Source organism: Mastigoproctus giganteus, chromosome 8 (assembly GCF_048544385.1).
Source record: "Mastigoproctus giganteus isolate SK-2022 chromosome 8, ASM4854438v1, whole genome shotgun sequence".
NCBI classification, from domain to species: Eukaryota; Metazoa; Arthropoda; class Arachnida; order Uropygi; family Thelyphonidae; genus Mastigoproctus; species Mastigoproctus giganteus.
In genome coordinates, this window is record NC_143582.1 from 182172245 (window position 1) to 182191782 (window position 19538).

Sequence of the window (19538 nt, forward strand, 5' to 3'; positions counted from 1 at the left end):
ATTAGAATAAGTAGCGACCTGGAGCGAGGGGTGCTGGGGGTTTCAGGGACTGATGGCAGTCATCGTGAAACAGATGGGTATATAGGATGTGTTAGGGTAACTAATAATAAGGATAGGTACATGTATACTTGCATGTATACCAATGCTTGAAGTATAGCAAATAAATTTGATGAATTTGAAGTGTTGGTCAAGACATCAAAGGCGGATATTGTTGGGATAGCAGAGACGTGGTGTCACACAGATATAAGGAATGCAGAACTGGAATTTGGGGAGTTCAATATGTACAGAAAGGATAGACAGGATAAAAAGGGAGGAGGTGTTATGCTGTTAATTAAGAAAAACAAAATCAAAAGAAGTGCATCCAGTTGATATAGATGAACAGTGCACTGATGAGTCAGTTTGGTGTGACATAAGCAATGCGAAAGCAAAAATAAGAGTAGGAGTCTGATATAGGCCTAATGACTCGAATGAGTACAATGAACAATTGTACAGAGAAATAGAGTGGGCTAGTAAATCAGAATGTCTTATAATGGGGTATTTTAACTTTCCAGATATTGACTGGAACTTGGTCACTCACACACTAGTAAGACTTTTGTGGATTTATTGATGATAGTTTTCTGCAGCAGCATGCTCAAGAGGCAACCAGAGAGGGTAATACGCTTGATCTGGTTATCAGCAGTGATCATTCGTTTATTAAGAATTTGCAGATAAAGGAACCACTAGGTGGCAGTGATCACAGTGTAATGATGTGGAATTTACTTAAAGATATAATTACCATCCGTAAAGGTAAATTTTGCTCCCGTAAAGGTGAGTACAGTGGTCTCACACAGTTTTTAAATTCTGTACAGTGGGATCAACTGATGATGTTACCAACAGTAAATTCTAAGTGGGAAGCATTCAAGGAATTAATCGTGGATGCTACTAAAAGTTTCATACCTATTAAGAAATATTGTTCAAGGTTTAGGCCTAAATGGTTATCAAAGGAACTAATGAGACTCGTGACAGAAGAAAAATGCATGGGATGCATATAAATTATCAAGCGACTTAGAAGCCTATGACAGATATAAGCTAGTCTGTAATCAAATCACAAAGGAGGTTAGGCAGGCGAAGGCAGATTATGAGAAATCTTTGGCAAAAGATGCTAAGAAAAACAGCAAGGATTTCTTTACATATATAAACTCTAAAAGGAAGGAGATGAATCTGATTGGTCCACTTGATATCGATGGTTCAACTGTTGATGATTCTGCTCAGATAGCAAACAAACTGAATGAGTATTTTGCATCTACATTCACACATGAGGAGTTATTAAGGTTTGAAAATGCCAGAAGGTTATCAAATTGTAGCAGGGTGCTTAATGATTTTGTAATAACTGAGAGCAAAGTGGAGGAGAAATTGTTGAAGTTAAACATAAGAAAGGCACCTGGGGTGGATGGGATCTATCCAGTTATATTAAAGGAGGCGGCAAAGCAACTAAGCAAACCCTTAGCCATAATTATGAGAGCATCCTTGGACTCAGGGGAGGTCCCCGTGGACTGGAAATGTGAAAATGTATCCCCAATTCACAAAGGGGGATCGAAGGGTGACACGAGTAATTACAGACCAGTTAGTTTAACTTCTGTTCCGGGTAAAATAATGAAGTCACTGGTTAAAGATGCATTGCAGGATCATCTAGACAAGACTGCAGCAATAATTCAGACATATCATGGGTTTGCTAAAGGAAAGTACTGTCTGACAAATTTGATAGGATATTATGATGTGGTTCGAGCCCGTCACCACCAAATACGGACGATGCGGAAAGGTCAGGGAATGACCACCGCATATCCCGGAGCAATATGGCTTTAGTTGGTAATGTTCCCAAAAAAAAAAAAAACCAACCAAACAAACAAACAATGATGTGGTTACAAAGGAACCGGATGCAAAAATAATTTTGATATCATATATTTGGATTTCAGGAAAGCTTTTGACACTGTTTTGCATGGGAGACTATTGTACAAATTGGAGCAGAATAGTGTTAAGGGTAAGTTGCTACAATGGATAAAAGGATGGTTGAGCGGGAGAAGACAGAGGGTGGTAATCAATGGGTGCTGCTCTTCGTGGACTAATGTTATTAGTGGGGTCCCACAGGGTTCAGTGTTGGGCCCAATGTTGTTTTGTATATTTATCAGTGATATTGTTGAAGGTATGTCCAAGTTTGCAGATGATACAAAGGTTTGCAGGGTTGTTAATGACAGTAATGGCAGTGTGCTACTTCAACAGGATCAAGATAATTTGGGCAGATGGGCTAAGAAGTGGCAACTGAAGTTTAACCTTGACAAATGCAAAGTACTGCATATGGGTAGAAGTAACCCCAGAGAAACGTACCAACTGTGTGGTACTACACTTAAGGTGGTAGAAAATGAAAACGACCTGGGAGTAACTGTGCAGTCAGATATGAAGTTTTCTGAGCAATGCAGACAGGATGCCAGAGCAGGTCATGGTGTTTTGTCAATGATATATAGGAATTTTGCTAGTAGGGAAAAGGAGGTGATTGTCCCGCTGTATAAGGCAATGGTCAGGCCACGCCCTGAGTACTGCGTACAGGTCTGGAGGCCTCATTTTAGGAAGGATGTAGATTTGCTTGAGCATGTACAGAGAAGGGCAACCACATTGGTGAGGAGAATGAAGGGATCCTCTTACCAAGAGAGGCTTAAGTTCTGCAAATTACAGTGGCTGGAGACTAGGCACCTGTACGGTGATCTGATTGAGGTGTATAAGGCCTTGAATGGGTTGAGCATGCTGAATTCTGATGGGATTCTTCCACTTGTTCAGATTACGAACCTAAGGGGGCATAAGTTCAAATTAAGAAAAGACAGATGTAGAATAGATGTGCAGAAATTTGTCTTTAGTCAGCGGGTGGTTAATTGCTGGAACAAACTTCCATCTGTTGTTGTGGAAGTTGATAGGTTAAATAAATTGAAGTAGGAACTGGACAGACATTTGGAGAGAATGGTGTGATTTTTTTTTTTTTCGCTGATGCTACATAAGCTCATACACTTGCTTTCTTTAATCACATGTCACTACTACTACTACTAATAGATGTGCGGAAGTTTGTCTTTAGCCAGTGGGTAGTTGATTGCTGGAACAGACTTCCATCTGCTGTTGTGGAAGTTGATAGCTTAAATAAATTTAAAGCTGAACTAGATAAACATTTGGAGTGACCCGATGGGTGAAATGGGTAGTTTTTTTTTTGGCTGATGCTGTATAAGCTTGCTTTCTTGCATCGTATGCCTGAACTAATGCTAATGCTAATTTACAAAGAGGGGAAAGTCAGCAACAGTTTCTTGTAGCAATCAAAATCAGTCGATCAAGATTCCCCCATGACAAGACATTTTAATTTGCTAACCTACTCCATATTGTCTGCTTTATATTGACATTCATTGTTAGAGACAGAAAAATATTAAGTATGCTAATGTTTGCATTAGCATGCATTAGTTACAAGTAAATAATCCTATGACTGTATTTTAATGTGTAAAAAAAAAAACCTGCAATATTTCACCTGTACATCCCCACTTACACTTTATCTAGTTCTTCCTTGAATTTATTCAAACTACTCACCTTTAAAACACCAGTGGGAATATATTTTTATTTTTTGTGTGATAGCCAAACAAAGATTTCTGGAATTTTCAGTGGAAAAATCAAAGAAAACACTTTCAGTGAAAGATATTGAGAGTTTCAGCTGTTGTTGACTGAATATATGTAGGCAACTGTTGAAGGTTGTGTGGGTTTTTGAAGAGTCTGCACAATTGCCCAATTGTCTCTGCGTTAAAATACTGTTGCCTTTCTAAATTTTACTTGTATTTTTATATCCAAATATATTGTTTATATAATTACTAAATATTTGTTATTTCTCATCTGGTGCATATGGGCATTCCCTTTACAGACCTACATTTTAACCATATGTTCTGAAATAGTCATGTAATTTAGTTTGTTGGAACCAATGGCAGCATTTTTTTAGTACATAATTCTAATAGTGGTCAGATGCAATAAATGAAGATGTTCACTATCACTGTGATGTTCTAACTACGCCATCACCTCGTTAATGTTTTCAAGCATTTTGTCAATTTCTGGTGCTTTTTTTCTTACACTAGTCATCAACATTACCTTTAGGGTCACTCCCTAAATCACTAGCCTTGTCTGTCGATTCTTTCCACTGTTCACAGAGGCTGAGACTTTTTTCCTCCTCAGGTAACATGCAATCGGAGCTTCCACATTCACCTCAATCCAAAGCAGCCAGGTCATTTGCTACAAGCTGCTTTGTTAGGTGCCTTTTTAATATCCATTTACTTGTTGGTGGGAAGTTTATAGTAGAGTGCTGTTTCATTGCAGTTGTACAACTGTTCATCTGTGAATCACATTATGCTTGTTATTTGGTTTTTAGGAGCATTAGCAACTAAGGCCATATTGCTCCGGGATATGTGGTGGTCATTCCCTGACCTTTCCGTATCCTCCGTATTTGGTGGTGACGGGCTCGAACCCCGGTCTAATCAAGAAGCGTGTGCTACACACTGCTGCTCCTTCCCACCTGGCTATGGAGGCGCCCACATTATGCAGAAATTCAAGAAGTGCTTCTGCTGCTGTTGTAGGTCAAATGCAGATTCGCCTACAAGACTATCCTAGGATATCCCATGAATGAGCCTTCCGTCTCCAAAGCACCCTTCAGAAGCTTTAAATGTGTTATCATTTCCAAAAAGTAGCTTATGAATTTTAAGTGCCCGCACTTTAGAGGCATTATATAAAATGGTCCACATCACTGTTTTAACAGAGTAGTTTTCTTTCTTTGGAGGCTTACTTCATCTTGTATAAAGTCTACAAATCAATGCAATTTTTTGTCCTCTTTGATCCAACCATGGATTGTTCTTTCTGGAATTTCACAGTCATGAAATATACTGCATTTTGTTTTGCCATTTTCAACTCTTTCAATAATCTTTAAGCTTTTCATCGACTGTATAATTTTTTCTTTTGGTGGCCATCACTTCAGTCATACTGATTTTGCTGTGTATTTATTTCTGATGCAGTAGAATTTACTGTATTTTGAGAAAACTAAGTCAAAACCAAATGTCCAGCCTATCATGGTGCCAAAGTGAACTCACGTAATTTCTCCATAAATCACTTGTCAGTTCATGTGTATTTGTCTAGTTTAGCCCTTAGCCATTTTTGCTATCCTAAGCGTAACTTCTAGTCAAGGAAAGGACATCATGTGCCATTATTTGCAAAAATTCACTTTGTAACTAACGTAACTAATGCATGCTGCTGTTGTTTGCAAAAATTTACTTTGTAACTAATGTAATGTGATTAACAAATGGTATCCATATTCCCCTCTAGAGGCAGCTGTTTGTAATTAGCATTATTCTGATATACTTTTTATTGCATCTTCAGCTGAGGGGAGAAACTGGATAGCTACAGTAATTAGTCTCCAATGTGGTAGGATGTACAATATATACAAGTGGATACAGTACAGGCAACCCCTGTATAACACGGTACTTCTACAACATGGTTTCGCTCTAACATGATTGATAAATTGTGGCAATCCACACACAACACAGTACTTACATAACACAGTTAGAGAATTTTGGTAAACCTCACAGAATAGGGTATTTTTGAGCTTTTGTGCTGGGGGAACCTTGCTATTATGTTGAGTGTAATTTTTCAACATTTCCACTCATTTTGAATCCACACTGTTGACTCACTAGTCAAAAAAAATATTGAGAAATCCTTGTATTTTATTTTGTTAGGAAATCCCCATGTCATGTTCTGTGCTCTTGAACTTGTGGTAAAATCTAGATTTCAGTTTTATTACTATTGGATAGCACACCAGGCCATCCAAGAGACTTAAGTCATCCAAACGTTGAAGTAATGTTCCTACCACCACAGTTGTACTAGGTTAATACAATTTCTTTCATTCAGCCATTAGATCAAGGCATTATATCCATCTTTAAAACTCATTACTTCAAAAAATCATTACAAATGGATTTTGGAAAAAACTGATTCCGAATCTATTGAAGTAATGGAGGCATGGAAACATTTCTCAATTGTGGACTGTATCAGAATCATAGCTTTATCGCTGAAAGAAGTAACACCATACGTTAATTGTGTTTGGGAAAAATGTATGGCCAGACTCAGTTCATTCAGGAAATATGGTTGAACCGGCAGAAAACGGAATCAGTGCAATATTAGAACTTGCTATGTCGGTAGGAGTGGAAGATTTTGATGATATGACTACTGAAGCCCTTGTGGGTAGCACAGTTAATAGAATCGCCCTCCTCCCTACACCAGGTGGAAAACATCTGAGTTTGAATCCCGTCGATGACAGAGGAATTTTTAGCATTAGCATTAGTAAAGCACATGATGCAAGAAAGCAAGTTTATATAACATCAGCCAAAAAAAAAAAAAAAAAAAAACAAATCTAATTTCACCCATCCACTCGCTCCAAATGTTTGTCTAGTTCTGCCTTGAATCTATTTAACCTATCAACTTCTACAATGACAGATGGAAGTTTGTTCCAGCAATCAACCACCTGCTGGCTAAAGGCAAACTTCTGCACATCTATCCTACAACTGTCTTTCCTCAATTTGAATTTATGCTCTCTCAGGTGATTATTCTGAGCAAGAGGAAGAATCCCATCAGCACTGAGCATGCTCAAACCATTCAAGGCTTTATACACCTCAATCAGAACACCTCGCAGGTGCCTACTCTCCAGACACTGTAATTTTCAAAACTTAAGCTTTTCTTCAAAGAGCAACCCCTTGTTCCATTCACTAATCTTGTTGCCCTTCTCTGTACTCGTTCCAGCAGCTCTACATCCTTCCTAAAATAAGGCCTCCAGACCTGTATACAGTACTCAAGGTGTGGCTTGACCATTGCCTTATACAAGGGGATAATCACCTCCTTATCACTGCTAGAAAAATTCCTGTATATCATTGACAAGACACCATGAGCTATTCTTGCAGACTCTCGGCACTGCTCAGAAAACTTCATATCTGCCTGCATTACCCCCAGGTCCTTTTCATTCTCTACCGCTGTCAGTGTAGTATCATACAGTTGATATGCTACTCTGGAGTTACTGCTTCCCATTTGCAGTACTTTACATTTGTCAGTGTTAAACTTCAGTTGCCACCTCTCAGTCCATCTGCTCAACTTTTCTAGATCCTGTTGCTGCAGCATACTGTCATTAGTGTCATTAACAGCCCTGCCAACCTTCATATTGTCTGCAAACTTGGACATTAAGCCTAATATACCACCATCATTATCATTAATAAATATAGAAAACAACAATGGACCCAACACTGAACCCTGAGGAATTTCACTAATAACATTAGTCCACAAAGAACAGTGTACATTGATTACCACTCTCTGTCTTCTCCCACTTAACCATCCCTTTATCCATAGCAGCAATTTGCCTCCAATGCCACAGTGCTCCAATTTGTGCAGCAGTCTTCCATGTCCAACAGTATCAAAAGCCTTTCTAAGATCCAAATATAATTATGATATCAAAGTTATTCCCTACATCCAGTTCCTTTGTGACCACATCATAGTATCCAATCAAACTGGTCAGTCAAGACTTCCCCTTAACAAAACCATGCTGTGTCCAAGCTATAACTGAAGTCTTGTCTTGATGATCCTGCAGTGCTTCTTTAACCTGTAAAAATAGAAAATCAACCTCAGGACACAAGCAATTTATACACAATATACATAGAGTAACATGGCCTTAGTCACCTATGCTCCTAAAAAAATAAAAAAATAAAAAATGATTACTGGAGACTCTGAAGAATTATTGGTAGAAAAAGAGGCTAGTGAAGCGGATTTGGTGGAAATGGCATTGACGGTAAAACTGCTCTATCGTCCTGATTTCAGAGGAAGATAGAGCAGAAGAAAATTCTAAACTTCCAAATTTTACACTAAAAAGCATACGGGAAAGCATAAAGTTAACCAAGCAATTAGAATCTTATTTTTTTAATGCAGAAAATTTTGGATAAAAGGAGCTCAAAGTTCAAAGGGAGCTTCAAAAATGCTTAGTTCCTTATGATGTAATTCACAAAGATTTATCAAGCAAAAGCAAACAAACCCAGATTACTGATTTTTTTAAGGAGGAAGAAGATACATGAAATCTAAAATGATGTACTTTTGTTAGTTTTGTTAACAAAACAGTGCATTTTTGTTAGCTTTTGGAACATAACCCCCACTGTAATTTTGCATTCGGATTAATTAGATCATATTACAGATGTACTGAAAACCACTGCCAGTGAAGCTTGTCCTTCAACCCATATAGAGTCAATGATGCATTCTCTTTCCATTTTTAGATGACATGGAGGGGGAATATTTCTAATATCTAACATATCAGTCACTGTGTATATGACAGCAGCAGAGGCAGAGGATCCCTAACTTTTTCCATATAAATACTCATGTTGGGTAAATGAGTTTCTAGTGCCCCCCTCTCCTCTTTGAGGAGAGAGGGGCACTGGATTATGTAAAACTTAGTTTATGTAGTTTAGCACTACACTATGTAAAACTTAGTTTATGTAAATGACATGTTTTCTAATCTTGTGGCTTATATTATAGTACATTGTACAGGTCGACCATCACTAATCTGGCCACCAGTAATCTGGTTCCACTGCTAATTTGGACATAATTTCTGCGAACGTAATTTCAAATGTCCCGGTTGACTCACCGACCTGCCGCTACTGTTTTGGTGGCGTTGGTTGCAGCATCAGCTGTTGGCGCAAACTCATAAACACTGGCAAGCCATTCCCACTTGTTTTTCTGTTTTTTATTATAACCTGCTCACATTTACCCTCAGCCATGGTTCCAATGCATAAAGGAAGTGCCTCTCATGGTGTAAAGCACAAACATCATACATTGTCCATAACAGATAAAGTTGAACTTCTGAAAAAACTCAACAGCAGTGTGTCTGTGAGAAGTTTAACTCTGCTTAATTGTAAATTACAGCAATTTCTCTCTGTTTCTCTTATCTCAGTAATTTTATTTTAGCCATTCCTTTTTAGATTTTTTCCAACACATACAAACTTGCGGAAAAACACAACACAACACAATATGATGGATAATACAGCACGCTAACAAACATGTTTTCACAAAATCTCTAACAATACTGACAAACTTATTGCGATGTTTGAGATTTTATTTTATTGTAATTAGTTTTATTGCAGTGCTCGCAGCGCATGCAGTAAACTAATCACAAACAACCTTCATATGTATGCCATAATAGCATCACACACACACATATGTGGCCATCACAGCTTCTCAAGAAAACCCCCAGGGGCTCACATCTGGTGAGTATGGGCTTGGTGCACCCAGGGTCCTGAGCTGGATATCATCATTCTTCTTTTTCTTGGTGATTCCCTTCTACTTCTCTCTCTCTCTCTCAAGAGAGATTGATATTGATATTTGATATTTGATATTTTTAAGTAATAAATATCAAATATCAATCTCTCTCTCTCTCTCTTGGGGTAATTCGGAAAATTTTTTTTTTTGGCTGGTTCAGCATAAGCCTCAGGCTTCCTGGCACCACATGCCTAATGATGATAATAAAGTAACCAACATATGTGGCCACGTTGGCCACATACAGGGTTATTCAAAATGAAGTCCAGGGTTTCAGAATTTTTTTTTGGGAAAGCGCATGTGCCATAATCATTTGTAGCCAACTCGAAAGAACACATAATATCTCAAGTTTCGTTCTCACGCTCGTGATGTTCGGTATGCTTCACGGCTAACCACCAGATGGCATTGGATGCATACCACCGTGCAGTCATTCATTTGCCTGTGATGCCAGTTCTGTAGATTGAATCCTGCCGCCTCGGTCTCCCGACCTAACGCCATGCGATTTCTTCCTGTGGGGTTTCGTAAAGGATAACGTTTTTGTGCCTCCCTTACCTGCGACTATACCAGAACTGAAAGATCGGATCACCAAAACCATTGACAGCATCACTCCTGACTTACTAAGCCATGTGTGGGAAGAATTCCTTTTCCGAGTTGATGTCTGCCGGATCACTAAAGGCTCTCATATTGAACATTTATGAGGTATGTAAAAAAACTTCATTACTATACTTGCATTCTGGAAATATTTCTTTCTTCCTATGTCTGCTCGTGTGTGTACAGGAATTGTTTGAAACCCCGGACTTCATTTTGAATAACCCTGTATATGCAACATAAAAAAATACTTTTTTTTTTTTTTATATACAGTATATATTTTCAGCGAAAAAAACGACAACACTGACATTACAATATTTATTTTAGAATTACTAATCAAATTATTTCCTAAATAATTTTTGGCCCCTGGGGAATTTTTTCCTTAAACTAGCTTGGCAGTCAACATGTTAAAGGTAGAAGGTGGCGTTTAGCTGTTAGGTAAAATGTATGTGCTAAAATAACCACCGGTGAACCGGCAAACTCACTAATCTGGCATCCCACGGGTCCCAACGCTGCTGGATTAGTGATGGTAGACTTGTATTACCAGAATTTTATTTTACATTGTTAAATTTGTTATTTAGGAGGATTTCAGAACAATAAGCCTCTCAATTCAGTAGAGAAGTATGATCCAGAAGCTAACAGCTGGAGCTTTGTTGCTTCTATGAAAACATGTCGGGGTGGAGTAGGAGTATCTTCACTAGGAGGAAGACTATATGCAGTAGGGGGCCACAATGGAACCAACTATCTTAGTTCTGTAGAAGTTTACGATCCACTATTAGATAGGTAAGATTTCATTTTCCTGTTTCTTTTTTTTCCCTAGGGTTTAATTATTTAACTTTGTTTAGTGTTTAATTCAGTTAAAAACTAAACCATCTTTTCACATATAATTCATAGGCAAAGTTTGTACACCTTTCCACTTGTATAAAGCTAATGTTCAATGTAATCTTTAAATGGCATACAAATCAGGACTTTATTTAAGTAACTAGAAATAAAAGCTCTCACAAAGGGAGGTGAAAATAGCATACTGTCTATGTGGTGAAAAGTAGCATACTTTCTTTACTGTCTTAACAACACTAAAGACAGTATGCTACTCCAACTGGATCTAGATAAGTTGGGCAAATGGGCTGAAAAGTGGCAACTGAAGTTTAACATTGACAAATGCAAAGTACTGCATATGGGTAGCAATAACCGAAGAGAAACGTACCAACTGTGTGGTACTACACTCAGGAAAGTGAAAAAGACCTGGGGGTAATTGTGCAGTCAAATATGAAGTTTACTGAGCAGTGCAGAGGGGCTGCCAGGGCAGGTCACAGAGTCTTGTCAATGATATATAGGAATTTTGCTAGCAGGGACAGGGAGGTGATTATCCCATTATACAAAGCAATGGTCAGGCCACACCTAGAGTACTGTGTACAGGTCTGGAGGTCTCATTTTAGGAAGGATGTAGAGTTGCTAGAACGAGTACAAAGAAGGGTAACAATATTGGTGAGGGGGACAAAGGGTGCTCTTACCAAGAAAGGCTTAAGTTCTGCAAATTGTAGTGCCTGGAGAGTAGGCACCTGCAGGTGATCTGATTGAGGTGTATAAGGCCTTGAATGGGTTGAGCAAGCTGCTGAATGCTGATGGGATTCTTCCTCTTGCTCAGATTAAGAACCTGAGGGGGCACAGATTCAAACTGACGAAAGACAGTTGTAGAATAGATGTGTGGAAATTTGCTTTTAGCCCGCGAGTGCAGTAGCATACGTTCTTTGAGTGGACCGGAGTTCAAGCCCATGACTGCTAAATACAATTAACATTTGTATCGATTGATTTATTGTAAACTCCACTGACCTGGTGGTCGTGCCTGAGTATAAACAAACTATCCTATATGGGCTAATTTCACAGCCTTTAAGCATGCACAAGCCAAAACATGCTACATTCACCATCAGAGTCAAAAGGAATTGTGGATCTGTTTACACCATCATATGTAAATGGGATTATAGAGGGCTAGAGATGCTGACTGTGCCTCTGCGGCCCCCCTCTACAACCTGGAATATGAACTGAATCAAGTAAAGCTATTTCTGTCAAACAGTAGTTATGCTCTGTATTTGGTCTAAAAAACCATTGCAAAACTTGTTGATAGTCTTCTATCTTAGCTTATTTTTAGCTTATTTTTGGTATTTAGCTAAGCATTTAGAAAGTCAGTAATGTAACAATAGAGTACATGCTTCTGTGGCGTGGCATAGCATGTCATACTCTGAAATCTTAGTTCATGTGGTATTGTTAAGTTAAATTTAGATTAGAATCATGCCTAAAATAAGAACAGCAAAGAAAAAGCTCAAAGTAGCAGGAATGCTTTGTCTTAGGAGAGAGCCATTGATGGCAGTTCTTTTGTAAATCAGAGCTACACACAGTGTGCCACACCATGGAAGCATGTACTATACTGTTACATTACTGACTTTCTAAATGTTACTGCTTTCTACTGTTACATTACTGACTTTCTAAATGTTACTGCTTTCTACTGTTACATTACTTACTTTGTTACTACTTTCTACTGTTACATTACTGACTTTCTTTCAAGAATATCTGTAGTGGGACATGATGTGGCCAAAGGCGAAATCATGTACCACTATGTACACTGTCCTACTATTAATATCTGGACACCTCTCCATGGATGGGGAAACAGGTCCTATGCATGCAACACATGACTGAACCTGCTATAAATATGCACACTGGGCTTTGAACAGACAATTGCAAAAGTGGGCATGCAAGATGACACGTTCAACAGAATTAACAGATTTCCAACGTGGAATGATAGTAGGATGCCACATAAGCAAGTGTTCTGTACGAGACATCGCAGTCACTCTGGGGGATCCCTAGGTCAACGGTTAGTGACGTCATATGCAAACGAAAGAGGAATGGGACTGACTCTGCCAAAAAATGGCCTGGTTAAACCCTGAAAACTAACAGAGGAACTGGGCACCAAATCATAATTTGCCATTCTCTCAAGTTGCACAAACTCTCTGTGAGAGTATTGGGACTAATGTCAGCACTAGTACAATACAAAGAACAGTCCACGATATGGGTTATGATGGTTGTGCAACTGTTTACTAGCCATTGGTCACCTCAACAAATGCTAAACGCAGATTAACATTGTGTAAGGAGTGTGAATCCTGGACTGTAGAGCAGTGGAACGCAGTCCTATGGACAGACGAGTTGAGGTTTGCACTCTACCAATCTGATGGCCATTCCTGGGTGTGGCAAATGCCAGGGGAACAGTTCCTTCCTGATTGTATCCTCACAACAATGAAGTTTGGTGGAGGCAGTGTCATGGTATCGGGCTGCTTTTCATGGTTTGGCTTGGGTCCATTAGTCACTATCAACAAAACCATGAATACTGTGCAATACCAGGCCAGTCTGGACAATTATGCACTTCCAAAATTATGGCAATACTTTGGGGAAGGCCCATACCTGTATCAGCAAGACAAAGTGCCATGCCATACTGCTCGATTCATAACAGAGTGGTTTGAGGACATGGGTGTAGAAAATTTGGATTGGCCAGCCCAGAGTCCTGATCTGAATCTTATTGAGCCTCTTTGGGTTGTATTGGATCATTGGGTACATGCATGTTGAGATTGCCCAAAGAACAAGGCTGAACTGGTGGCTGTGTTAAAGGCCTAGTGGAGATACATATCACCTGACATTTATAAAAAGCTGGTTGAGAGTATGCCACGAAGATTGAAGGCCGTCAAAAAAGCAAAAGGTTTCAGCACAAAAGATTAAATGACACAATAAAAGTTTTTTTTGTTTAAAGGGAGGTGTCCAGATATTAATGGTAGAGCAGTGTATATGCTTTATGTATGCTTTCATTGCAGAGAGTGTATCTGAAGATTAAACACTAATTCAGAATTCTGATGGGCTTATATGAGAGCTTGAGGAACAGAGTTGATGCATTCAAATAAATTAAAAAGAGGGACCCATCAAGCACTGAGCTGCCCATCCTAACACTTGAGTCCATGCTTAAGTACCAGAAAACAAATGGCATCCTCAACAGTAGATATCTCTGATCCCACAGGAAGTAGTTGGTGACTATTGTCAGAGAAATGGGAAATATATTTTATAAAAAGGATAGTGGAATAGGACTAGGGTATGTCTGCCAGGGAAAAAATTGATGTTGGAAAGCAGATATCATCTTTTAAGGGCACAAAAGGTGCACTGTTGTACAAGTTGGTACTAATGATATAAGGAATAGGAAATTTGCAGATTTACTTAACAAGTGTAGGGCAATGTTGAGAAAAAGTCATAAGTTAAGATTAAATTTGAAAGTGTTTGCAGTTCTGCTCAGACACAATATGAGGGAGTACATGATGAGAGCCTTGCCAATTAATATGGTCCTGGAGAGACTATTCATGGGGATTAACTGTAAGGCTTGTGGGGGAGAATTTTTCACAGCATGGTCTGTGCTTGTTAACAGGGATGGAGTAAGCTTAAATAGAAAGGGATGGGATATACATACACTTAAATGGAAGTGGGTACAAGAATATTTGCTAATGCTATCAAGGCAGTGTTACTTAGGTTGGAAAACTGCTAGTGTGGATACATAAACTGTTAGATCAACAGCAGTTGCAGGTGAGTGATTCTTGAACTGCTTATATTGAGACGTGCAGCAGCCTGGAAAGCAATGTATTAGAGAGTACAAAGCTTGTGGGGGTCCTCACAGGACAAGCAAATACATGGGTTGTGTTACAGTTTTTAATATTAAAAACAGGTTCTTGTATACTTGCATGTACCTTACTGAGAAAGACTTCACTTCTGTAAATTGCATTATGTGGAAACCAGGAACCTGCAAGGAGATCTGATTGATGTGTTTAACTTTTTGAATGGATTGAGTAAGCTCAATGTCAATGGGATCCTCTTACCCTTGCTCAGACAACACACATAAGGGACATAAATTTAAAATGAGGCATAATTGTTGTAAGACAATAATAATAATAAATCTAATTGACATAGCGGTACCCAACACTGGCAACTTGCAGAAACCCATGGGGAAAAAATCAGGAAGTACATGAACCTAAGACAGAAGATCAAAGAGATGTGGCATATGTAACAAGTAATGACCATTCCAATCATCATGTCAACCACAGGTATGTTGCCAAAGACCCTACATAACAGCCTAGCAGCAATAGGTCCCCCAGCGAACACCTACAAGGAACTCCAGAAAGTCGCAATCCTGAACACCTGTAGGACAGTCAGAGTTCCTCGACCAACAGTAACACCAGACATAACAACAACCACCCTGTGTACTTGGTAGCAATACCCGTCATGATGTGGAACCCCCAATCAGGGAGAAATAATATAAGAGCAATAATAATAAGTATACTGCACTGAACCTAAGCGAGGAATCCCCCTCCTGCCCAGACGGCACAAGAAATGAAGTTAGAAAGATGGGCAAAGAACACACTCCATGGCAGACACTACAATGACCTCCATCAAGATCACATCGATAACATTGCTCCCAATGCATGGCTCACAAGCGGGACGCTCTTTCCTGAAACTGAAGGATTCATGCTGGCCATCCAAGACCAGGTAACAACACCAGAAACTATAGAAAATACATCACAAAGGAGCCCAGAATGTCAGATGACACATGTCGACGATGCCACCTGGCCTCAGAAATGATCCAACACATCACTGTGGGGCGCAAGGTGGTCACCCAGACTGAGTACACTCATAGACATGACCAGGTAGCCAGGATAATATATCAGAAGCTAGCGAGGAAATACCAGTTGACCAAAGAAAGTGTACCATACTACAAGTATGAACCCCAGGCAGTACTAGAGACCCGACCCACAAGCTGTACTGGGACTGCACTATACTAATGGATAAGACCATCCCGCACAACAGACTGGACATAACCCTTGTGGATACGGCACCTCCGTAGCCAGGTGGGAAGGAGCAGCAGTGCCTACCACATGCTTCTTGATTAGACCGGGGTTCGAGCCCGTCACCACCAAATACGGAGAATACGGAAAGGTCAAGAGAATGACCACCGTATATTCCCGGAGCAATATGGCCTTAGTTGCTAATGCTCCTAAAAACCAAATAACAAACAATAACAAACAAACCCTTGTGGACAAGATGGAAAAGGCTTCCTACCTGATTGACATAGCGGTGCCCAACACTAGCAATGTCCAGAAAACCCATGAGGATTGGTTGGTTGGTTGTTTGGTTTTTAGGAGCATTAGCAACTAAGGCCATATTGCTCCGGGAATATGAGGTGGTTATTCCCTGACCTTTCCGCATTCGGTGGTGACGGGCTCGAACCCCGGTCTAATCAAGAAGCGTGTGCTACGCACTGTTGCTCTTTCCCACCTGGCTACGGAGGCGCCAACCCATGAGGAAAAAATTAGAAAGTACACAAACCTGAAACACGAGGTCAAGGAATTGTGGCATATGCAAGGAGTATCAACCATCCCGATCATCGTGTCAACCACCGGTATGGTGCCAAAGACTCTACATAGCAGTCTAGCAGCAATAAGTATCCCAGAGAACACCTAAAAGGAACTCCAGAAAGTTGTAATCCTGAACACCTGTAGGATAGTCCAGAGATTTCCTTGACCAAAAGTAACACCAGACATTACAACCACCCTGTGTACTCGGTAGAAGTATCCGTCACGGAGTGGAATCCCCCAATCAGGGGGAAATAATATAAGAGCAACAATAATAATAAGATAGAGGTGCAGAAATTTGATTTCAGCAGCAGAGCAGTTGACTGTTGGAACAAACTTCCATTTGGTGTTGTGGGAGTAGACAGAATAAATTTAAAGAAGAATTAGACAAATTTTTAGCAGGGATAGATACAGGTGTTGTGGGAAGGTTTTTTTTTTTTAGTTGATTCTTTATAAGCTTGCTCCCTTGCTCATTTGCCACTACTAATACTAACCTTCATAACCCTCTTTATCACTGCAGCATTGGTAAGTCAGTTGCCAGAAAACCCCTGCATCTGCTTAATATAGTGTTTGTTGACCAACAGCATTGTGGGCAGAGTTTGTTGAATTTCTTCTGTGCACCTGCTCAATATGTTGTATTGCAATAAAAGAGCTTGGTGATAATATCAATTTGGGCAACCTGGATTATAATTCTATAAGAAAAAACACTTTTTTAATCTTCAGGAAATTAGAACTCTTCGAGCTTTTAAAGCTTTTCACATAAAAGCTTTCAAGTTTTCACATCAAATACTATTAACAGGAACAGTGAGAAAGTAACAATCTCTCACTGATTATCTGTCTCAGTTCACAAATTCCCAGGAGCCCTTCATCTTTTTCATCACTTTCCTAGTTTCTTCTTTCCTCTCCCACCCCAAATCCAAGTCCAAATGCCAGCACAACCAACAACAGCCTATTCAACCAAGCTCTATCATTAATAAATAACAGAACATTGCAAATGAAATACAGGTTAAATCTCATTATAACAAACCCTCAGGACTATACAAATTACTTTGTTATACTGAAATTTCGTTATACTGGATAAGGAAAAGAAAACAAATTATAAATTAACTTTATTTTAAAATAGTCATACAAATGCAAATAATCATTATAAAATTTTATTTTTTGATCAAGAAGTCTGATATTTTTGATTGTCTGATATTTTTAGTAGCACCATTAAAAATGAAATTTTCAATACCTTTTAACTGCTGAAAAATATTTTCTGGGATATCAGTAATAGAGGACAAATAGCCTTGAACTTTTTTCACACCATTTCAAGTTTCTGCAAGTGAAATTTCTTCATAAAGTAGCTCAGCAACATTTTTATTATAATTTTTGCTCTCAAACCTCATGAAGGCATTACACAAAGGTGCCTGTACATTTTCAATAATTTCCTGGTCTGTCAACTTGCTCATAGTCAAATTGTCGTCTGCTTCTGTGTAATCTTCATAATTAACCGTGTTCAGAACTCCTGTGGCAGCATCTATATGATTCTAGAGATGGTCCAGTCATCTCTATTACAGTTATCTATATTTTAAGATCACTATTTGCAAGAATATTTTTCTTCTTCTTCCAACATTTCAATATGGTACTCTTTTTATGGACAACCATGCTGAAAAGATCGCATCACATGCTTCTTTAACATCTATTTTTTCATTATCTTCTGAAGCTAATTTTAACAATAGCCTTTCAATTGTTGTCTGTTTACTTCTGTAATGCATTTTTAACTGCATGTATGATTCCTAAGTCCAAAGGTTGGAAGACTTCTGTAAAATTTGAAGGTAAAAATTCATCTTTAACATGTCAAATTATGTGCTAAGCAAATTATCAATTAAGAGCAGGATTTTTCTTTTTTGTCTTTTCATTTGGGCATCCAAGTTTTTTAGCCATTTGTTAAATATTGCTTGTGTCATCCGAGCATGTTTGTTTGAATGATAATCTCAGGTAAGCGACTGAACATTCTTAAAACATCATGGATTTGCTTATCCTCCAATGAACAATGGTTTCAGTTTTTTGTGTTCCAGAAGCATTGTAGTAAAAAAAAAAATAATGGTTAAAAGTTGTTTTGATTTCTTCCTTTTTCTGCATAAATCTCCCTTAACAGTGAGTGTACGATGTGGAAGTTACTGATATGACATCTCCTTCTCATCACCATTAAAAATATCATTGATATTGTATTCTGCGATTATCCTTTTTTAAAAAGTTTTTTAGCCATTCATTAAATATTGCTTGTATCATCCAAGCATGTTTGTTTGCATGATAATCTTGGGTAAGTGACTGAACATTTTTAAAACATCATGGATTTGCTTATCATCCAATGATCAATGGTTTCAGTTTTTTGTGTTCCAGATGCGTTGTAGTATTAGCATTAGTAGAGGCATTTGATGCAAGAAAGCAAGCTTATGCAGCATCAGCCAAAAAAAATAAATAAATAAAAAATAATAATAATAAATAAATAAATAAATAAAAAATAACCGCTTCCACTTCACCCCTCTGTTCGTTCGAAATACCTTTCCAGCTGAGCCTTAAACTTATTTAGGCTATCAACTTCCACGACAAGCGATGGAAGTCTATTCCACCAACCAACCACCCACTGGCTAAAGGCAAATTTTCTCACGTCGATCCTACATCTGTCTTTTCTCAATTTGAATTTATGCCCTCTCAAGTGATTATTCTGAACAAGAGGAAGAATCCCATCAGCATTGATCATGCTCAAACCATTCAAGACTTTATACACCTCTACCAGATCACCTCGCTGGTGCCTAGTCCCCAGACACTGTAATTTGCAAAACTTAAGCCTTTCTTTGTAAGAGCACGCCTTTGTTCCATTCACTAATCTTGTTGCCCTTCTCTGTACTCGTTCCAGCATCTCTACATCCTTCTTGAAATGAGGCCTCCAGACTTGTATACAGTACTCTAGGTGTGGCCTGACCATTGCCTTATACAAGGGAATAATCACCTCCTTATCCCTACTAGAAATATTCCTATATATCATCAACAATACACCATGAGCTACTCTTGCAGCCCATCTGCACTGCTCAGAAAACTTCATATCTGTCTGCACAACCACCCCCAGGTCCCTTTCATTCTCTACCACTGTCAGTGTAGTACCAC

At 38.8% G+C, this 19538-nt stretch overlaps 1 protein-coding gene across 1 annotated transcript in view; it reads left to right on the forward strand.

Moving 5' to 3' along the window:
- The window catches only part of LOC150082050 (kelch-like protein 8), a 132697-nt gene that overhangs the window by 93843 nt on the left and 19316 nt on the right, over positions 1-19538 (forward strand). The window contains exon 8 of the mRNA XM_090380413.1: positions 10542-10743. Within this exon, the coding sequence (XP_090236539.1) occupies positions 10542-10743 (202 nt within the window). The remainder of the gene's footprint in view (positions 1-10541; positions 10744-19538) is intronic.